Below are 22,332 nucleotides of genomic sequence, written 5' to 3'. Positions count from 1 at the left end.
ACTGTGTGTGTTTTTGGAGTTTTCACGATCTCCCTGTCACCTCGTGGGTTTCTCCTCCGCCTCCCTCGCACATCACTCTCCTCCGGGCGCAGAGCTGAGGAGAATGTGGGGAGGGGGCGGGATTGTTCACAGGGTTAATCCAGTTCTGAGACATTGAAAGAAGTGCAGAGGTACACAGCACGGAAAGAAGACCCTTCAGCCCATCGGGAACCGGCAGGAATTTTATTTGTGGAACAGGAGTTCAATAAGGGAGAGCTGGCATTGACTCGAAACCCTTCCATCAGAGTGTGAGCTGGATCTCTGCCTGGACCAAACCTCTGCCCCACGGCGCGCAGAGAGATCCCAGCGAGGGTTTTTGACGCCGCCCGGGAGGGTTGAGCGGACATATCGGTCCCCGCCGCTCCGTGCAGACGGCGGAACTGGCGGAGCCCGGAACCGAAGTGCACCGGCGGAGGTTGTCCGGCCGGACTGATCGTGCCGGTGCACACAGGGGGGAAGATGGCGGCGCGGTGGAACCACGTTTGGATCGGAGCAGAAACGGGAGTTCTCAAAGGTTCGAGTGTCTTGGGAGGGCAGGAGGAGATGGAGTGAGAATAGGAGGGTAGGAGGGAGGGGAGATAGGGGTGAGTGTTGATGGGGGGGTGAGGAGGGCATCGGAGTGTTGAGGGAGGGGAGATGGGGTGAGTGTTGAGGGGGTGGAGAGGGAGGGGAGATGGGGGGTGAGGAGGGTATCGGAGTGTTGAGGGAGGGGAGATAGGGGTGAGTGTTGATGGGGGGGTGAGGAGGGCATCGGAGTGTTGAGGGAGGGGAGATAGGGGTGAGTGTTGATGGGGGGGTGAGGAGGGCATCGGAGTGTTGAGGGAGGGGAGATAGGGGTGAGTGTTGAGGGGGTGGAGAGGGAGGGGAGATGGGGTGAGTGTTGAGGGGGTGGAGAGGGAGGGGAGATGGGGTGAGTGTTGATGGGGGGGTGAGGAGGGGAGATGGGGTGAGTGTTGAGGGGGTGGAGAGGGAGGGGAGATGGGGGGTGAGGAGGATATCGGAGTGTTGAGGGAGGGGAGATAGGGGTGAGTGTTGATGGGGGGGTGAGGAGGGCATCGGAGTGTTGAGGGAGGGGAGATAGGGGTGTGTTGAGGGGGTGGAGAGGGAGGGGAGATGGGGGTGAGGAGGGTATCGGAGGGAGGGGAGATGGGGTGAGTGTTGAGGGGGTGGAGAGGGAGGGGAGATGGGGGGTGAGGAGGATATCGGAGTGTTGAGGGAGGGGAGATAGGGGTGTGTTGAGGGGGTGGAGAGGGAGGGGAGATGGGGGTGAGGAGGGTATCGGAGGGAGGGGAGATGGGGTGAGTGTTGAGGGGGTGGAGAGGGAGGGGAGATGGGGGGTGAGGAGGATATCGGAGTGTTGAGGGAGGGGAGATAGGGGTGTGTTGAGGGGGTGGAGAGGGAGGGGAGATAGGGGTGAGTGTTGAGGGGGTGGAGAGGGAGGGGAGATGGGGGTGAGGAGGATATCGGAGTGTTGAGGGAGGGGAGATAGGGGTGAGTATTGAGGGGGTGGAGAGGGAGGGGAGATGGGGGGTGAGGAGGATATCGGAGTGTTGAGGGAGGGAGATAGGGGTGAGTGTTGAGGGGGTGGAGAGGGGAATCGATTTGGTCGGGGAGAGGAAGGGGATCATTCACAAAGCAGGAAAGGGAGAAAGTGAGGGGAGGGGATCTGTCGGAGTTGGGGATGCGGTTACTGGAAGTTTCTGGAGGGTGCTGAGTGAGGGGGAGGGGTGTGGAAGCTGGACGACGGGATGAATAGTCAGTGTCCGGTGTCAGGCAGGTTTAAAAAGCAGGACGTCAACGTCTATCCAGCCTCTTGTCAAATGCAGAAGGCCGTCGGCCGATTGCGGCAGTGAGGACTGCATTTCATGTTCATATTTAATGCTTGCATGATCTGTTCCTTTTCACACACTGAGTGTTTGATCGTCTTTGTCCTGTGGGGTTGCTCCTTAAACAGTTCAGTGTTTCTTTGTTTCACGGCTGCCCGCAAGGAGACGAATCACAAGGTTGCATTCTGTATACAGACTTTGAAAATACATGTACTTAGAAATACACACAGGGGTGCAGTGGAAAACCTACCTCACCGCAGCACAGCTACATAGCGTCAGAGACACAACATTCTCAGGAAAAACAAATCACGAGTAAATTACGCAAAAAGTGAAGCAAACCAAGAAGTTTAGCAAACTGCAGTCTCGAGATCAGACTGGTGCCACGTGCTTGTGAGGGAACCAGGCGTGACCCTGATGGGGTGGGAGAGGGGTAAGCAGGTGCTGCACTTTGCCCAAGGGTGACCTTCAAGCTAGTGGAGGGAAGGAGCCCCTTACATCTCCACACCGCCGCCCAGACGATTGAACTTTGGAAGCTGCACCCCAGCCCAGCAATGGTTAACAAGTAACTGTAATCCAAGGCGGGCTGGGGAACTGGGCCAAGACGTGGCAAGTGGAGTTTAAGGTAAATTTATTATTGAAGTACATAATACTTGCCACCATATACAAGCCTGAGATTCATTCATTCTCGTGTGGACGTACTCAGAATAACCGTAACTGGGGCGTTCAACCAGAGACAACACACTGTGCCAACACAACAATAAATAAATAAGCATTAACTATGCGAACATGAGATGGAGTCCTTGAAAGTGAGTCCCTAGCTTGAGCAAAAAGAGAGAGAGAGGGTGAAAATACTGAGGTAGTGTTCACGAGTTCCCTGTCCATTCAGAAATCAGATGGCAGAGGGGAAGAAGCTGTCGCTGAATCGTTGAGTGTGTGTCTTCAGGCTCCTGTACCTCCTCCCTGATGGCAGAGGGGAAGAAGCTGTTCCTGAATTGTTGAGTGTGTGTCTTCAGGCTCCTGTACCTCCTCCCTGATGGCAGAGGGGGAGAAGCTGTCGCTGAATCGTTGAGTGTGTGTCTTCAGGCTCCTGTACCTCCTCCCTGATGGCAGAGGGGAAGAAGCTGTTCCTGAATTGTTGAGTGTGTGTCTTCAGGCTCCTGTACCCCCTCCCTGATGGCAGAGGGGGAGAAGCTGTTCCTGAATCGTTGAGTGTGTGTCTTCAGGCTCCTGTACCTCCTCCCTGATGGCAGAGGGGGAGAAGCTGTTCCTGAATCATTGAGTGTGTGTCTTCAGGCTCCTGTACCTCCTCCCTGACGGCAGAGGGGAAGAAGCTGTTCCTGAATCGCTGAGTGTGTGTCTTCAGGCTCCTGTACCCTCCTCCCTGACGGCAGAGGGGAAGAAGCTGTTCCTGAATCGCTGTGTGTGTGTCTTCAGGCTCCTGTACCTCCTCCCTGATGGCAGAGGGGAAGAAGCTGTTCCTGAATTGTTGAGTGTGTGTCTTCAGGCTCCTGTACCTCCTCCCTGATGGCAGAGGGGGAGAAGCTGTCACTGAATCGTTGAGTGTGTGTCTTCAGGCTCCTGTACCTCCTCCCTGATGGCAGAGGGGAAGAAGCTGTTCCTGAATTGTTGAGTGTGTGTCTTCAGGCTCCTGTACCCCCTCCCTGATGGCAGAGGGGGAGAAGCTGTTCCTGAATCGTTGAGTGTGTGTCTTCAGGCTCCTGTACCTCCTCCCTGATGGCAGAGGGGGAGAAGCTGTTCCTGAATCATTGAGTGTGTGTCTTCAGGCTCCTGTACCTCCTCCCTGACGGCAGAGGGGAAGAAGCTGTTCCTGAATCGCTGAGTGTGTGTCTTCAGGCTCCTGTACCCTCCTCCCTGACGGCAGAGGGGAAGAAGCTGTTCCTGAATCGCTGTGTGTGTGTCTTCAGGCTCCTGTACCTCCTCCCTGATGGCAGAGGGGAAGAAGCTGTTCCTGAATCGTTGAGTGTGTGTCTTCAGGCTCCTGTACCTCCTCCCTGACGGCAGAGGGGAAGAAGCTGTTCCTGAATCGCTGAGTGTGTGTCTTCAGGCTCCTGTACCTCCTCCCTGACGGCAGAGGGGAAGAAGCTGTTCCTGAATCGCTGAGTGTGTGTCTTCAGGCTCCTGTACCTCCTCCCTGATGGCAGAGGGGAAGAAGCTGTTCCTGAATCGTTGAGTGTGTGTCTTCAGGCTCCTGTACCTCCTCCCTGACGGCAGAGGGGAAGAAGCTGTTCCTGAATCGCTGTGTGTGCCTTCAGGCTCCTGTACCTCCTCCCTGATGGCAGAGGGGAAGAAGCTGTTCCTGAATCGCTGAGTGTGTGTCTTCAAGCTCCTGTACCCCCTCCCTTATGGTAGCAATGAGAAGATGCTGATGGGGGTCCTTGATGATGGACACTGCCGTCTTGAGGGATCGCTCCTCGAAGATGTTCTGGATGTTGGGGAGCCCGGTGCCCAAGATGGAGCTGACTGAGTTTACAACTTCCTGTAGCTTTTTGCGATCCTGTGCCTCTCCTCCACCCCAACACCAGACGGTGATGCAGCCAGTTAGAATGCTTTCCGCAGTACATCTGTAGAAATTTATGAGTGTAGTAATAGAGGACCTAGATGAACTGGACACGGGCCAAGTTATGGCAGGTGGAGTTTAGCGCGGAGCCATGCGAGGTATTGGGTTTTGTTCAGTGAAGACTTTCACAGGGAATGAGGCCACTGGGGAGTGCGGACTTTGGGATTCGGGTACGTGTTCGGCAACAGCTGCTGGAGAAGGAGGTGTCTGCCTTCAGTATTCAAGGCATTGGGTACATGAATTGTGTGGTCTTGTTGCAGCTTGTGCGACCAGACTTGGGGTTCTGTGTACAGGAAGGATGCCAGTACATTGGGAAAGGTGCACAAAAGATATTACTGGAGATAGAGAAAGGCTGGGACTCTTTCCTGCAGCGACAGAGGCCGAGGGGTGACCTTGGGTCAGGGGTTCCCAATCTTTCTTATGCCATGGACCAATACCATTGAACAAGGGGTCCGTGGACCCGGGCACAGGTAAAGTGGATAGCGCACTCTTCCCCGGGGGAGGGGGATCGATCTGCATCAGGTTTAATATTACCAGCCTACGTGGTGAAGTTTGTTGCTCTGCGGCAGCATTACGTAATGTTAAATTTCAGTGAGAAGTTTGTAAAAAGGAGCAGTGAGGCTCGACTTCCATTCAGAAATTGGACGTCAGAGGGGAAGAAGCTGTTCCTGAATCATTGAGTTTAAAGTGAGCAGTGAAAGATTTAAAGGGACCCTGAGGGCAAGGGGGGGGGGGTATATGGGACGAGCTGACAGAGGAAGGGGTACGGGTGGGTATATTTACAGTGTTTGGACAAGTACATCGATAGTAAAGCTTTAGATCAGGATTCTTAACCTTTTTAATGCCATCGATCCATTTGGCAGTCCGGTGAAGCCCAGAAGCAAATAAAATACACAGGATTACAAAAGCAACCTGTTATCAAAATATTGTCAAAAAAACCCACATTTTTGATCTAGTAATATTGATTTGAATTGAACCTCGGTTTATTGTCATTTAGAAACCACAACTGCAATGCAGTTAAAAAATGAAACAACGTTCCTCCAGAATGATATCACAAAAGCACATGACAAAACAGACTACACCAGAAAATCCACATAATGTTTGGCAATCCCCAATCCAGAGTCCAGAGAGGCTGCTGCGTATTAATATCACGCTACCATATATATGTGCGTCTTCAGTCCCACACCAGTCACAGGTAGGGCTATTGCTACTGTGCTTTCATGTCTGTTCTCATCACCGAAGGAGATAATAAATTTCAGTTCAGGGTTAGTGAACTGAAATTCTTTTGTCCGTGCCCACAGACCGCTGGCTCAGAGGGATTTGGGTCAAACGCAGGTCAGCAGAAAGCCGTATTGCCAGAGGCCGGATTTCTGGCTTTGTGGGGGTAGGTGAGTGAGTCACCCTCACAGACCTGGCAGTGGAAGTGTCCTCAGCCCATGTAAGGGGAGCCGCTGTTGACGTTTCTCTCAGGGAACAGCCTGACTTTTACTAATGCCCGCGTCTGCCCTCTCCCTAGGCGTCAACCTTCACAAGAAGCGGGCCGCCAACTACACGGACGTTTCTGTGCTGAGCCGTGACCAGGAGGTCTGCGCCATGTGCTGGGAGAGCCCCCTGGAGTCTGAGGTAACCGGAGACCTGAAACCCCCTCGAAGCTGGAGTCAGAGTGTGTGTGTGTGAGAGAGAGAGAGATCAGCATGCTCTGCATCTCAGTCAAAGAGCCCCCTGGAGTCTGAGGTAACCGGAGACCTGAAACCCCCTCGAAGCTGGAGTCAGAGTGTGTGTGTGTGTGTGTGTGTGTGTGAGAGAGATCAGCATGCTCTGCATCTCAGACAAAGAGCCCCCTGGAATAACCGGAGAACTGGGCTTCTCCTGAAACCCCCTCGAAGCTGGAGTCAGAGTGTGTGTGTGTGAGAGAGAGAGAGAGAGATCAGCATGCTCTGCATCTCAGTCAAAGAGCCCCCTGGAGTCTGAGGTAACCGGAGACCTGAAACCCCCTCGAAGCTGGAGTCAGAGTGTGTGTGTGTGAGAGAGAGAGAGATCAGCATGCTCTGCATTGGAGGAACTCAGGCTCAGCCAGTGTTTACAGCACAGGCACTCGGCCCACAACGCCGTGCTGACCGATCCAACCTACTTAACCCAGCATTTTCAAATCATCTGTCTCTTAATGTATCGAAAGCACCACCTCAGTAGGCATTCCACACACCCACTACTCTCTGTGTGACGAAACAGCCTCTGGCGACCCCCTGTACTTACCTCCAATCACAGTAAAATTATGCCCCCCTCGTATTATCCATTTCCACCCTAGGAAAAAATCTTTGGCTGTCTACTCGACCTTTCCCTCTTATCTGCTTGTCCTCTAGCAAGCTGCTTTTCCTTCCATTCACTCCAAAGATACAAGATAAAAACCTATCATCACGAGAGATATCCTCTAATCAGCATCCTAGTGAATCTCCTCTGCATCCTCTCTAATCCAGACAGCATCCTGGTGAATCTCCTCTGCACCCTCTCTAATCCAGGAAGCATCCTGGTGAATCTCCTCTGCACCCTCTCTAATCCAGACAGCATCCCGGTAAATCTCCTCTGCACCCTCTCTAATCCAGACAGCATCCTGGTGAATCTCCTCTGGACCCTCTCAAATCCAGACAGCATCCTGGTAAATCTCCTCTGCACCCTCTCTAATCCAGACAGTATCCTGGTGAATCTCCTCTGCATCCTCTCTAATCCAGACAGCATCCTGGTGAATCTCCTCTGCATCCTCTCTAATCCAGACAGCATCCTGGTGAATCTCCTCTGCACCCTCTCTAATCCAGGCAGCATCCTGGTGAATCTCCTCTGCACCCTCTCTAATCCAGACAGCATCCTGGTGAATCTCCTCTGCACCCTCTCTAATCCAGACAGCATCCTGGTAAATCTCCTCTGCACCCTCTCTAATCCAGACAGCATCCTGGTGAATCTCCTCTGCACCCTCTCTAATCCAGACAGCATCCTGGTAAATCTCCTCTGCACCCTCTCTAATCCAGACAGTATCCTGGTGAATCTCCTCTGCATCCTCTCTAATCCAGACAGCATCCTGGTGAATCTCCTCTGCACCCTCTCTAATCCAGACAGCATCCTGGTGAATCTCCTCTGCACCCTCTCTAATCCAGACAGCATCCTGGTGAATCTCCTCTGCACCCTCTCTAATCCAGACAGCATCCTGGTAAATCTCCTCTGCACCCTCTCTAATCCAGGCAGCATCCTGGTGAATCTCCTCTGCACCCTCTCTAATCCAGACAGCATCCTGGTGAATCTCCTCTGCACCCTCTCTAATCCAGGCAGCATCCTGGTGAATCTCCTCTGCACCCTCTCTAATCCAGGCAGCATCCTGGTGAATCTCCTCTGCACTCTCTCTAATCCAGACAGCATCCTGGTAAATCTCCTCTGCACCCTCTCTAATCCAGGCAGCATACTGGTGAATCTCCTCTGCATCCTCTCTAATCCAGGCAGCATCCTGGTGAATCTCCTCTGCACCCTCTCTAATCCAGGCAGCATCCTGGTGAATCTCCTCTGCACCCTCTCTAATCCAGACAGCATCCTGGTGAATCTCCTCTGCACCCTCTCTAATCCAGACAGCATCCTAGTGAATCTCCTCTGCACCCTCTCTAATCCAGACAGCATCCTGGTGAATCTCCTCTGCACCCTCTCTAATCCAGACAGCATCCTGGTGAATCTCCTCTGCACCCTCTCTAATCCAGGCAGCATCCTGGTGAATCTCCTCTGCACCCTCTCTAATCCAGGCAGCATCCTGGTGAATCTCCTCTGCACCCTCTCTAATCCAGGCAGCATCCTGGTGAATCTCCTCTGCACCCTCTCTAATCCAGGCAGCATCCTGGTGAATCTCCTCTGCACCCTCTCTAATCCAGACAGCATCCTGGTGAATCTCCTCTGCACCCTCTCTAATCCAGACAGCATCCTGGTGAATCTCCTCTGCACCATCTCTAATCCAGACAGCATCCTGGTGAATCTCCTCTGCACCCTCTCTAATCCAGACAGTATCCTGGTGAATCTCCTCTGCATCCTCTCTAATCCAGACAGCATCCTGGTGAATCTCCTCTGCACCCTCTCTAATCCAGACAGCATCCTGGTGAATCTCCTCTGCACCCTCTCTAATCCAGACAGCATCCTGGTGAATCTCCTCTGCACCCTCTCTAATCCAGACAGCATCCTAGTGAATCTCCTCTGCATCCTCTCTAATCCAGACAGCATCCTGGTGAATCTCCTCTGCACCCTCTCTAATCCAGACAGCATCCTGGTGAATCTCCTCTGCACCCTCTCTAATCCAGACAGCATCCTGGTGAATCTCCTCTGCACCCTCTCTAATCCAGGCAGCATCCTGGTGAATCTCCTCTGCACCCTCTCTAATCCAGGCAGCATCCTGGTGAATCTCCTCTGCACCCTCTCTAATCCAGGCAGCATACTGGTGAATCTCCTCTGCACCCTCTCTAATCCAGGCAGCATCCTGGTGAATCTCCTCTGCATCCTCTCTAATCCAGACAGCATCCTGGTGAATCTCCTCTGCACCCTCTCTAATCCAGACAGCATCCTGGTGAATCTCCTCTGCACCCTCTCTAATCCAGGCAGCATCCTGGTGAATCTCCTCTGCACCCTCTCTAATCCAGACAGTATCCTGGTAAATCTCCTCTGCACCCTCTCTAATCCAGGCAGCATCCTGGTGAATCTCCTCTGCACCCTCTCTAATCCAGGCAGCATCCTGGTGAATCTCCTCTGCACCCTCTCTAATCCAGGCAGCATCCTGGTGAATCTCCTCTGCACCCTCTCTAATCCAGGCAGCATACTGGTGAATCTCCTCTGCACCCTCTCTAATCCAGACAGCATCCTGGTGAATCTCCTCTGCACCCTCTCTAATCCAGGCAGCATCCTGGTGAATCTCCTCTGCACCCTCTCTAATCCAGACAGCATCCTGGTGAATCTCCTCTGCACCCTCTCTAATCCAGGCAGCATCCTGGTGAATCTCCTCTGCACCCCTCTCTAATCCAGACAGCATCCTGGTGAATCTCCTCTGCACCCTCTCTAATCCAGACAGCATCCTGGTGAATCTCCTCTGCACCCTCTCTAATCCAGGCAGCATCCTGGTGAATCTCCTCTGCACCCTCTCTAATCCAGACAGCATCCTGGTGAATCTCCTCTGCACCCTCTCTAATCCAGACAGCATCCTGGTGAATCTCCTCTGCACGCTCTCTAATCCAGGCAGCATCCTGGTGAATCTCCTCTGCACGCTCTCTAATCCAGGCAGCATACTGGTGAATCTCCTCTGCACCCTCTCTAATCCAGACAGCATCCTGGTGAATCTCCTCTGCACCCCTCTCTAATCCAGGCAGCATCCTGGTGAATCTCCTCTGCACCCTCTCTAATCCAGACAGCATCCTGGTGAATCTCCTCTGCACCCTCTCTAATCCAGGCAGCATCCTGGTGAATCTCCTCTGCACCCTCTCTAATCCAGGCAGCATACTGGTGAATCTCCTCTGCACCCTCTCTAATCCAGACAGCATCCTGGTGAATCTCCTCTGCACCCTCTCTAATCCAGACAGCATCCTGGTGAATCTCCTCCACACCCTCTCAGATCCAGGCAGCATACTGGTGAATCTCCTCTGCACCCTCTCTAATCCAGGCAGCATCCTGGTGAATCTCCTCTACACCCTCTCTAATCCAGGCAGCATCCTGGTGAATCTCCTCTGCACCCTCTCTAATCCAGACAGCATCCTGGTGAATCTCCTCTGTACCCTCTCTAATCCAGGCAGCATCCTGGTGAATCTCCTCTGCACCCTCTCTAATCCAGGCAGCATCCTGGTGAATCTCCTCCACACCCTCTCAGATCCAGGCAGCATACTGGTGAATCTCCTCTGCACCCTCTCTAATCCAGGCAGCATCCTGGTGAATCTCCTCTGCACCCTCTCTAATCCAGACAGCATCCTGGTGAATCTCCTCTGCATCCTCTCTAATCCAGACAGCATCCTGGTAAATCTCCTCTGCACCCTCTCTAATCCAGACAGCATTCTGGTGAATCTCCTCTGCACCCTCTCTAATCCAGACAGCATCCTGGTGAATCTCCTCTGCACCCTCTCTAATCCAGGCAGCATCCTGGTGAATCTCCTCTGCACCCTCTATAATCCAGACAGCATCCTGGTGAATCTCCTCCGCACCCTCTCTAATCCAGGCAGCATCCTGGTGAATCTCCTCTGCACCCTCTCTATTCCAGACAGCATCCTGGTAAATCTCCTTGGCACCCTCTCTAATCCAGGCTACATCCTGGTAAATCTCCTCTGCACCCTCTCTAATCCAGGCTGCATCCTGGTGAATCTCCTCTGCACCCTCTCTAATCCAGACAGCATCCTGGTGAATCTCCTCTGCACCCTCTCTAATCCAGACAGCATCCTGGTGAATCTCCTCTGCACCCTCTCTAATCCAGACAGCATCCTGGTGAATCTCCTCTGCACCCTCTCTAATCCAGGCTGCATCCTGGTGAATCTCCTCTGCACCCTCTCTAATCCAGACAGCACCCTGGTGAATCTCCTCTGCAACCTCTCTAATCCAGACAGCATCCTGGTGAATCTCCTCTGCACCCTCTCTAATCCAGACAGCATCCTGGTGAATCTCCTCTGCACCCTCTCTAATCCAGACAGCATCCTCGTGAATCTCCTCTGCACCCTCTCTAATCCAGACAGCATCCTGGTGAATCTCCTCTGCACCCTCTCTAATCCAGACAGCATCCTGGTGAATCTCCTCTGCACCCTCTCTAATCCAGGCTGCATCCTGGTGAATCTCCTCTGCACCCTCTCTAATCCAGACAGCACCCTGGTGAATCTCCTCTGCAACCTCTCTAATCCAGACAGCATCCTGGTGAATCTCCTCTGCACCCTCTCTAATCCAGACAGCATCCTGGTGAATCTCCTTTGCACCCTCTCTAATCCAGACAGCATCCTCGTGAATCTCCTCTGCACCCTCTCTAATCCAGACAGCATCCTGGTGAATCTCCTCTGCACCCTCTCTAATCCAGACAGCATCCTGGTGAATCTCCTCTGCACCCTCTCTAATCCAGACAGCATCCTGGTGAATCTCCTCTGTACCCTCTCTAATCCAGGCAGCATCCTGGTGAATCTCCTCTGCAACCTCTCTAATCCAGACAGCATCCTGGTGAATCTCCTCTGCACCCTGTAATGAGGTGATCAGAACTGAACACAATGCTGGGGCAATTGCATCAATATGGGTGATGCCATTAATAACTGGATAAACTGATTAGAAAGGCTGGCCCTGTTTTCACAGTCAAACTGGACACACTGGCGTCTGCGATAGAAAATCCTGATAATTCTGGACAGTGTTTCTCACCCTCTGCATGGCTCCTTGGCTGAACAGAGGAACACTCTTAGTAACAGACTGAGACAACTGCGATGCTCCGAAGAGTGAAGTTCCCTCGGCCATTAGGCTCTGTAATGAGTTTACCTGCAGCCGGGGACGTGATGACCGCCTCCTGTCGGACTGTTTGTGGGAACTTAAATTTTGTTCTTTCTTACTCCTCTTGTGCTATTTGTGTATCTGTGATCAGCTGTGACACTGCGATTTCCTTTGGCGTCAGTGAAGTGTCTGTCTGTCTATTGGTTTTATCGAGCTGCAACAGATCGACTTCTTCATTTGATGCTCTGACGAGCACGTTCTACACGAGATCCCCCTGTCAGGTGCCGTGGCCGCCTGGTTTCCTGAGGTCAGTTCTGCCCTCTCCCGCGCACTGCACGTTCAGTGAGGTGTGCGTCGGGGAGTCACACTGCTCGCGGCTGTCGGACTCTGGAATGGCGGAGGGGCCGCGCGGAGCTCCGTCCGGAAAGGGGCAGGGATTGAGCCTGATCCACTGACCCCTGCTGTGCCGTGCTGTCCCTGGGGTCGAAACAGGCACCGAGTCTTCCCCCCTCCCCCCCGTCAGACATGTCCCGAGAACAGGAGGCTCTGTAGACACTGGCAACCCAGAGCAAGGCGCACAAAATGCCAGGAGAGATCAGCAGGTCAGGCAGCATCTGCGGAGGAGAATAAGGATTCGCTGTTTCGGGCTCAGCCGAGGGAGGGGAGGGGGAGGACTCCGTGGCCACCCAGCAGCGTGGCAGGCCGTAGGTTGACGTCGGTGGAGGGTGGCAGGCACCGTGCTGGGGCGACCGCTGTGTCCGTAACCGCAGAGAGTTTTAGACACGGCTCAGCACGTCACGAAAACCTGCCCCACTCATCTGCTGCCTCACCTGGGGCATTCCCTCTTTCCCCCCTCCCGTCGGGCAGGAGACACAGAAGCCTGAGAGCTCATCGGAGACAACATCTACCCCGCTGATATCAGACTCTTGAAAGGTTCCCCGGTACGAGGTCGGATGCCTGGCTTCACAATCTCCCCTTTCTTCTCTGTGACACTTTATTCTGTCGTTGCTTTACCCCGTTCTGCGGTCTGTGTGCAGGGGGAGCTTTTCACTGGACGGTCAGTGTCTGCAGAGGGGAACAAGGCATCGGCGTTTCAGACTGAGCTCTCTACGTGTGACCACGGTGATCGTCGGCATGGAAACGGGCCTTTCAGCCCATCGAGCCCCTGCCAGCCTGTTTAATTCTCCCCACGGTCACTCGGGTGTTTGTCACCTGCACAAGGGCAGGGAGACTCCGACGGTGACTCGCTCACAGCGAGAGATCTCGGCCTTTAGACCGAGGGCAGAGTTCGGGCATTGACTCTGTTCCACCACACCATCGAGGCTGATTTATTGTCCCTGTCGACCCCGTTCTCCAGCCTTCTCCCTGTAACTTTCCTATTCGGAGATGAGCAGCGTTCACAAGAAAACATAAACAAATTCACGGTTTTTACAAAATCACTTTGAGAACAAAGCTGTTGTTGAATGTTGCCCCCCTCCCCGCTGCGTCCCGCCCCTTCACCCCTCTGCCACAATCCTGCCCCACAAGCTCTGGCCTTTGGCAGCCTGGAATCCATCCTTAAAAGGTTGAATGTGTGTGTTTCACCCCCGGTGGTAGTAATGAGAAGATGACGGTGGGGGCTCTCAAATCCTGAAACGCTGCCTGGTGACGCGGTCCTCGGTGGGGATGGATCTGACTGAGTGAAGCTTGACTTCCCACAGTGGAGCCCCCGCCCCAGTCAGAATATTCTCCACCGCACACCTGTGACATACCGAATCGGACTGTGTTAGCCAGTGCCAGCAGACACCTTTCACTCCTCCTCCTCCTGCCCTCCGTCCCACAGGTGCTGCTGGGCTGTCTGAACGGCACGGTGAAAGTCTTCAGCACGGAGAAGGAGAAGTTCACGGAATTCCGGGATTGCTCTGGAGGGGAAGGGCCTTTCCGAGGCCTGGCGACGTATGACAAGTGAGCACGCTGGAGGAATGGGGTGGGGTGGGGGGGAGGGGGGGAGGTAGGAGATGTGAATGTGGGAGCAGCGATTGGCAGAGGTATACATACGGTGACAGGACACTCCGATAATCCGACATCCTGATGGTCTGGCCTCTGGCTCTTCATTACCAACAGATGATAGTGAGACAGTGAGGCTACTTGGAATACTGAGCTCAGTTCTGGTCGCGGAGAGGGTGCAGAGGAGATTCACCAGGATGCTGCCTGGATTAGAGAGGGTGCAGAGGAGATTCACCAGGAAGCTGCGTGGATTAGAGAGGGTGCAGAGAAGATTCACCAGGATGCTGCCTGGATTAGAGAGGGTGCAGAGGAGATTCACCAGGATGCTGCCTGGATTAGAGAGGGTGCAGAGGAGATTCACCAGGATGCTGCCTGGATTAGAGAGGGTGCAGAGGAGATTCACTGGGATGCTGCCTGGATTAGAGAGGGTGCAGAGGAGATTCACTGGGATGCTGCCTGGATTAGAGAGGGTGCGGAGGAGATTCACCAGGAAGCTGCGTGGATTAGAGAGGGTGCAGAGGAGATTCACCAGGATGCTGCCTGGATTAGAGAGGGTGCAGAGGAGATTTACCAGGATGCTGCCTGGATTAGAGAGGGTGCAGAGGAGATTTACCAGGATGCTGGCTGGATTAGAGCGGGTGCAGAGGAGATTTACCAGGATGCTGCCTGGATTAGAGAGGGTGCAGAGGAGATTTACCAGGATGCTGCCTGGACTAGAGACGGTGCAGAGGAGATTCACCAGGATGCTGCCTGGATTAGAGAGGGTGCAGAGGAGATTCACCAGGATGCTGCCTGGATTAGAGAGGGTGCACAGGAGATTCACCAGGATGCTGCCTGCATTAGAGAGGGTGCGGAGGAGATTCACCAGGATGCTGCCTGGATTAGAGAGGGTGCAGAGGAGATTCACTGGGATGCTGCACGGATTAGAGAGGGTGCAGAGGAGATTTACCAGGATGCTGCCTGGATTAGAGAGGGTGCAGAGGAGATTCACCAGGATGCTGTCTGGATTAGAGAGGGTGCAGAGGAGATTCACTGGGATGCTGCCTGGATTAGAGAGGGTGCAGAGGAGATTTACCAGGATGCTGCCTGGATTAGAGAGGGTGCAGAGGAGATTCACCAGAATGCTGCCTGGATTAGAGAGGGTGCAGAGGAGATTTACCAGGATGCTGCCTGGATTAGAGAGGGTGCAGAGGAGATTCACCAGGATGCTGGCTGGATTAGAGAGGGTGCAGAGGAGATTCACCAGGATGCTGCCTGGATTAGACAGGGTGCGGAGGAGATTCACCGGGATGCTGTCTTGTTTGGAGAGGGTGCGGAGGAGATTCACCAGGATGCTGCCTGGATTTGAGAGGGTGCAGAGGAGATTCACCAGGATGCTGTCTCGATTGGAGAGGGTGCGGAGGAGATTCACCAGGATGCTGCCTGGATTAGAGAGGGTGCAGAGGAGATTCACCAGGATGCTGCCTGGATTAGAGAGGGTGCAGAGGAGATTCACCAGGATGCTGCCTGGATTAGAGAGGGTGCAGAGGAGATTCACCAGGATGCTGCCTGGATTAGAGAGGGTGCAGAGGAGATTCACCAGGATGCTGCCTGGATTAGAGAGGGTGCAGAGGAGATTCACCAGGATGCTGCCTGGATTAGAGAGGGTGCAGAGGAGATTCACCAGGATGCTACCTGGATTAGAGAGGGTTCAGAGGAGATTCACCAGGATGCTGCCTGGATTAGAGAGGGTGCAGAGGAGATTCACCAGGATGCTGCCTGGATTAGAGAGGGTGCAGAGGAGATTCACCAGGATGCTGCCTGGATTAGAGAGGGTGCAGAGGAGATTCACCAGGATGCTGCCTGGATTAGAGAGGGTGCAGAGGAGATTCACCAGGATGCTGCCTGGATTAGAGAGGGTGCAGAGGAGATTCACCAGGATGCTGCCTGGATTAGAGAGGGTGCAGAGGAGATTCACCAGGATGCTACCTGGATTAGAGAGGGTGCAGAGGAGATTCACCAGGATGCTGCCTGGATTAGAGAGGGTGCAGAGGAGATTCACCAGGATGCTGCCTGGATTAGAGAGGGTGCAGAGGAGATTCAGCAGGATGCTACCTGGATTAGAGAGGGTGCAGAGGAGATTTGCCAGGACGCTGCCTGGATTAGAGCGGGTGCAGAGGAGATTCACCAGGATGCTGCCTGTATTAGAGAGGGTGCAGAGGAGATTCACCAGGATGCTGCCTGTATTAGAGAGGGTGCAGAGGAGATTCACCAGGATGCTGCCTGGATTGGAGAGGGTGCAGAGGTGATTCACCAGGATGCTGCCTGGATTAGAGAGGGTGCAGAGGAGATTCACCAGGATGCTGCCTGGATTAGAGAGGGTGCAGAGGAGATTCACCAGGATGCTGCCTGGATTAGAGAGGGTGCAGAGGAGATTCACCTGGATGCTGCCTGGATTAGAGAGGGTGCAGAGGAGATTCACCAGGACGCTGTCTGGATTAGAGAGGGTGCAGAGGAGATTCACCAGGATGCTGCCTGGATTAGAGAGGGTGCAGAGGAGATTCACCAGGATGCTGCCTGGATTAGAGAGGGTGCAGAGGAGATTTGCCAGGACGCTGCCTGGGGAGCTTCTCTCTTTAAAGGGTGGGAGGTGAATTGACAGAAACGTACAAGATGATATGAGGCACAGATCGAGTGGACAGCCAGAGACTTTCCCCTGGGCAGAAATGGCTAATACAAGGGGCCATAATTTTAAGGGGATTAGAGGAAAGTATAGGGGGGGTGTCAGAGATAAGTTTGTTACATGAAGAGTGGTGGGTGTGTGGAACGTCCTGCAGGAGGTGGTGTAGAGACAGATACATTAGGGACATTCAAGGTGATCTGGGGTAAGTGGTGGGTGTGTGGAACGTCCTGCCAGGGGTGGTGTAGAGACAGATACATTAGGGACATTTAAGGTGATCGGGGGTAGGTGGTGGGTGTGTGGAACGTCCTGCCAGGGGTGGTGTAGAGACAGATACATTAGGGACATTTAAGGTGATCGGGGGTAAGTGGTGGGTGTGTGGAACGTCCTGCCAGGGGTGGTGTAGAGACAGATACATTAGGGACATTTAAGGTGATCGGGGGTAAGTGGTGGGTGTGTGGAACGTCCTGCCAGGGGTGGTGTGGAGACAGATACATTGGGGACATTTAAGGTGATCGGGGGTAAGTGGTGGGTGTGTGGAACGTCCTGCCAGGGGTGGTGTAGAGACAGATACATTAGGGACATTTAAGGTGATGGGGGGTAAGTGGTGGGTGTTTGGAACGTCCTGCCAGGGGTGGTGTAGAGACAGATACATTAGGGACATTTAAGACGATCGGGGGTAAGTGGTTGGTGTTTGGAACGTCCTGCCAGGGGTGGTGTAGAGACAGATACATTAGGGACATTGAAGGTGATTGGGGTAAGTGGTTGGTGTGTGGAACGTCCTGCCAGGGGTGGTGTAGAGACAGATACATTAGGGACATTTAAGGTGATCGGGGGTAAGTGGTGGGTGTGTGGAACGTCCTGCCAGGGGTGGTGTAGAGACAGATACATTAGGGACATTTAGGAGACTCTGAGATGGGTGCATGGGTGATAGAAAAATGGAGGGTTTGTGAGAGGGAGAGGTTATATTGATTTTAGAGAAGGTTAAAAGGTTGTGGGCTGAAGAGCCTGTACTGTTCCATGTTCTGTTACAGAGAAAAGCTTCCCCATGCCATCCAGGCACGTCAGTCCACGCGTCAGATACAGTATATCCTCAGTGTCCACTGATGTGTGTTCGTGCTCCTCTGCACACCACTGTTGTAACGTGTGGGTATCTGAGTCACTGTCAGCGTGAACCAGTCTGGCCATTCTCCTCTGACCTCTCTCATTAACGAGGTGTTTCCACCCACAGAACTGCCCCTCACTGGATGGTTTTTGTTTTTCACACCATTCTCTGTAAACTCGAGACTGTTGTGTGTGAAAATCCCAGGAGATCAGCAGTTTCTGAGATACTCAAACCACCCCATCTGGCACCAACAATCATTCCAGGGTCAAAGTCACTCAGATCACGTTCTGATGTTCGGTCTGAACAGCTGAACATCCTGACCGTGTCTGCATGCTCTGAGTTGCTGCCGCGTGATTGGCTGATGAGATATTTGGATTATCGAGCGGGTGTAGAGATGTACCTGATAAAGTGGTAGTTTAGGCAGTCATGAGCTTTCCACGGCCTTGATCGCTCTTAGCAGATTTTTCTATAGAATTGCTTTGCCATCGCCTTCTTCTGGGCCGTGTCTTTACAAGACGGGTGACCCCAGTCATTATCAATACTCGTCAGAGATTGTCTGCCTGGTGTCAATGGTCACATAACCAGGATTTGTGATCTGCACCGGCTGCTCATACGACCGTCCACCACCTGCTCCCACGGGTTCACCTCACCCTGACCGGGGGCTAAGCAGGAGCCACGCCTTGCCCAAGGGTAACCTGCAGGCCAGCGGAGGGAAGGAGCCCCTCACACCTCCTTTGGTAGAGACGTGTCCAAACCCCGCCACCCATTGGAGCATAGATCAGTAAAAGACAAGAACAGGCCCTACAATGTTGTGCTGAACTAACAGAAAAGGTAATTAACTGGTCCACTGCATTAATTCCATCTTCCTAATGTCTAGGTACGTAATGTCCCTATCCATGTGTCTGTCAAAGAACCCCTTAAATACCCCTGTTGTATCTGCCTCCACTACCACCCCGGCAACATGTTCAAGGCCCTACCACTCTGGTAAAAAAGAACAAAGCAGCTTGCTCCCTCTCACTGTAATCGCACCGGACACGATCCGATGTGAAGAAGAGGAAGAATTCCGTTTTTTATACAGCGCTGTGAAAGTCTCAGGCACGTTTACACAGCCAGGCTGTCCGAGACGTTTGTCAACGTGGGGCGGAGAGCGAGTTTGTAAATCAGGCGGGAGCAAAGGGTGTCGGGGATGGTGAGGGTGGGGCGCCGCGGGACAGGGGGCCGAGTAGGAGCGTCGGGCGGGTGTAGACACACCCAGCATCTTCCGCGTTCCTGACCCCAGAGATTGAGCTCTGAGTGTCTTCAAGGCCGAGATGAGGGGGTTTGTGGATGCTGGAGGATGGGAAGGTCACGATGTCGGTGAAGGGCAGGGTAGTCACAAGTGAAGTCTGAGACGATCGGCGGGAGGAGCACACCGAGGCCAGTCTGCTTCGCCATTCCATCGCGGCAGAGTACGAGGGGAGGGAGGGAGGGAGGGTGCTTTTGCGCTGGGTTGGCTGTTACAGGAGGCCAGTGTGGCCTCTCGTCTCCCCGGGCCTGCCTTTCTCAACGTGACCGTCTGCCATGTCTGTAATAGTCACCTTTGTCCTCTCTCCAGCTCCCTGATCACCTGCGTGGAGTCGGGGCTCCTGAAAGTTTGGCAAGAAGGGTCGACCGATCATGTAAGGATGGTTCTGTCTGCCCTGGGGGTGGTGGGGGATGTTACTGAAGGGAGCTGCTGCCCCTCATCACCAGGGACCCCCAGTTTCGATCCTGACCCTGGCGCTGTCTGTGTGGAGTTGGCACGTTCCCCCAGTGGCCACATGGATCCCCCCCCCCCCCGGGCACTTCGGGTTCATACCACGCTCTAACGACGTGCAGGGTTCAGTGGGTTAATTGCCCTCAGTGCATGACGGAGGGTAAAAAGTCTGGGAGGGAGAGTGGATTACAGAGGCGATTGGTGAGGGGGATAGGATAGAACAGCGACGACAGGACTGAATGGCCTTCCCTGTTGTTGCGGGAACCTGGGAGCGGGAGATTTCAGGTGGGGGTCAAGGTCTGCTGGTGTCCTGACGAGAGAGGTGTTTGAAAGGCCGTTTCCCGGAGACTGGGGACCGGAGGGGTCAGTCGGGGGCGTTCAGGAATCCAGAGCCGGTCTGTGGAGGGGGTCCGCGAGCCGAGGACGGGGAACTGGGTGGGGTGGGGAGGTTGGCAGACGGGAGCGGGGGAGCTCACGTGCGGTGCTTTCACGCTGCAGACCGAGCTGCAGGTGGGTGCCGATGTCTGTCGGATGCGGCAGAACCCGGAGAGGAGGGAGCGCGTGGCCACCGGAGGCAAGGAGAACGAGCTGAGAGTCTGGGACCTGCAGAGGCCGCAGGAGACTGTGTTCACGGCAAAGAATGTAAGCCCGCGGGATCGTAACACCCTGTCCCCGGTCGCCCCCTCACCCCTCTCCCGTCTGCCCAACTGACCCCCCCGTCCCCTCTCCCATCTGCCCACCTGACCCCCCCTCACCCCTCTCCCCTGCCCACCTGACCCCCCGTCCCCTCCCCCATCTGCCCACCTGACCCCCCTCACCCCTCTCCCGTCTGCCCACCTGACCCCCCCCTCACCCCTCTCCCATCTGCCCACCTGACCCCCCTCACCCCTCCCCCATCTGCCCACCTGACCCCCGTCCCCTCTCCCATCTGCCCGTCCCCTCTCCCGTCTGCCCACCTGACCACCCATCTGCCCCGTCCCCTGTCCCCTCTCCTGTCTGCCCACCTGACCCCACCGTCCCCTCTCCCGTCTGCCCCCTGTCGCCTCTCCCGTCTGCCCCCGTCCCCTCTCCCGTCTGCCCCCGTCCCCTCTCCCGTCTGCCCCCGTCCCCTCTGTCATCTGCCCACCGTCCCCTCTCACATCTGCCCACCTGACCCCCGTCCCCTCTCCCATCTGCCCAACTGACCCCCCCCGTCCTCTCTCCCATCTGCCCTCGTCCCCTGTCCCCTGTCCCCTCTTCTGTCTGCCCACCTGACCCCACCGTCCCCTCTCCCGTCTGCCCACCTGACCCCCATCCCCTCTCCCGTCTGCCCACCTGACCCCCGTCCCCTCTCCTGTCTGCCCCTGTCCCCTCTCCCGTCTGCCCCCTGTCCCCTCTACTGTCTGCCCACCCATCCCTTTCATATATGTTCAGTCCGCCCACCCCTCTCCAATCCTCTCGTCCCCTTCCCCCAGGTCGGTCTGTTTGACGCAGTCTCCTGCTCTATTGAAGGTACGTAACGACTGGTTGGATCTCCGTGTTCCGGTTTGGGTGAGGGACGTACACTTCATCCCGGCTTCCGACAAGCTCGTCACCTGTACAGGCCACAGCCAGGTAAGTCCTGCCCCTGACCTGCAGAGAGTGTTCTCAAACGGCCTCATCGTTCACCTCACAGACTCAAATCAAACCTGACTGACCAGACTGCGTGTGCAAACGACATTCCCTCCTGGAAGTGCTCAGCCCTGAACTCGGTGATTGACAGACCCGTCCCCACCGGTACCGTACCCCGGTGTCACACAGCGACAGACCCATCCCCACCGGTACCGTACCCCGGTGTCACACAGTGACAGACCCGTCCCCACCGGTACCGTCCCCTGGTGTCACACAGTGACGGACCCGTCCCCGCCGGTACTGTACCCTGGTGTCACACAGCGCCCAACCCGTCCCCACCGGTACCGTACCCCGGTGTTACACAGCGCCCGACCCGTCCCCACCAGTACCGTACCCCGGTGTGACGCAGTGACGGACCCGTCCCCACCGGTACCGTACCCCGGTGTCACACAGCGACGGACCCGTCCCCATCGGTTCCGTACCCCGGTGTCACACAGCGACGGACCCGTCCCCATCGGTTCCGTACCCCGGTGTCACACAGCGACGGACCCGTCCCCACCGGTACCGTACCCCGGTGTCACACAGCGACGGACCCGTCCCCACCGGTACCGTACCCCGGTGTCACACAGCGACGGACCCGTCCCCACCGGTACCGTACCCCGGTGTCACACAGCGACGGACCCGTCCCCATCGGTTCCGTACCCCCGGTGTCACACAGCGACGGACCCGTCCCCACCGGTACCGTACCCCGGTGTTACACAGTGACCGACCCGTCCCCACCGGTACCGTACCCCGATGTTATACAGTGACAGACCCGTCCCCACCGGTACCGTACCCCGGTGTTACACAGTGACAGATTCGTCCCCACCGGTACCGTACCCCGGTGTCATACAGTGACAGACCCGTCCCCACCGGTACCGTACCCCCGGTGTCACACAGCGACCGACCCGTCCATACCGGTACCGTACCCCGGTGTGACACAGTGACGGACCCGTCCACACCGGTACCGTACCCCGGTGTACACAGTGACGGACCCGTCCCCACCGGTACCTTACCCCGGTGTTATACAGTGACGGACCCGTCCCCACCGGTACCGTACCCCGGTGTCACACAGTGACGGACCCGTACCCACCGGTACCGTACCCCGGTGTCACACAGTGACGGACCCGTCCCCACCGGTACCGTACCCCGGTGTCACACAGTGACGGACCCGTCCCCACCGGTACCTTACCCCGGTGTCACACAGTGACGGACCCGTACCCACCGGTACCGTACCCCGGTGTCACACAGTGACGGACCCGTCCCCACCGGTACCGTACCCCGGTGTCACACAGTGACGGACCCGTCCCCACCGGTACCGTACCC

General features: G+C 55.2%; 1 protein-coding gene across 2 annotated transcripts in view; it reads left to right on the top strand.

The window, feature by feature from the left end:
• The first annotated feature begins 473 nt into the window (after window positions 1-473).
• Window positions 474-22,332, top strand: part of LOC140724058 (WD repeat-containing protein 74-like) — a 42,770-nt gene continuing 20,911 nt past the window's right edge. For both annotated transcript variants that reach the window (XM_073038543.1, XM_073038542.1), the window contains exons 1-6: window positions 474-553; window positions 5,960-6,066; window positions 13,715-13,836; window positions 19,237-19,300; window positions 19,876-20,019; window positions 20,869-20,970. In XM_073038543.1, the coding sequence (XP_072894644.1) occupies window positions 499-553; window positions 5,960-6,066; window positions 13,715-13,836; window positions 19,237-19,300; window positions 19,876-20,019; window positions 20,869-20,970 (594 nt within the window). In that variant the 5' untranslated portion in view covers window positions 474-498. The remainder of the gene's footprint in view (window positions 554-5,959; window positions 6,067-13,714; window positions 13,837-19,236; window positions 19,301-19,875; window positions 20,020-20,868; window positions 20,971-22,332) is intronic.

The sequence above is a fragment of the Hemitrygon akajei genome, unplaced genomic scaffold, assembly GCF_048418815.1.
Source record: "Hemitrygon akajei unplaced genomic scaffold, sHemAka1.3 Scf000156, whole genome shotgun sequence".
Lineage (NCBI taxonomy): Eukaryota > Metazoa > Chordata > Chondrichthyes > Myliobatiformes > Dasyatidae > Hemitrygon > Hemitrygon akajei.
Note: the sequence above shows the minus strand (reverse complement) of the source record. Positions and strands in the feature narration are given on the sequence as shown.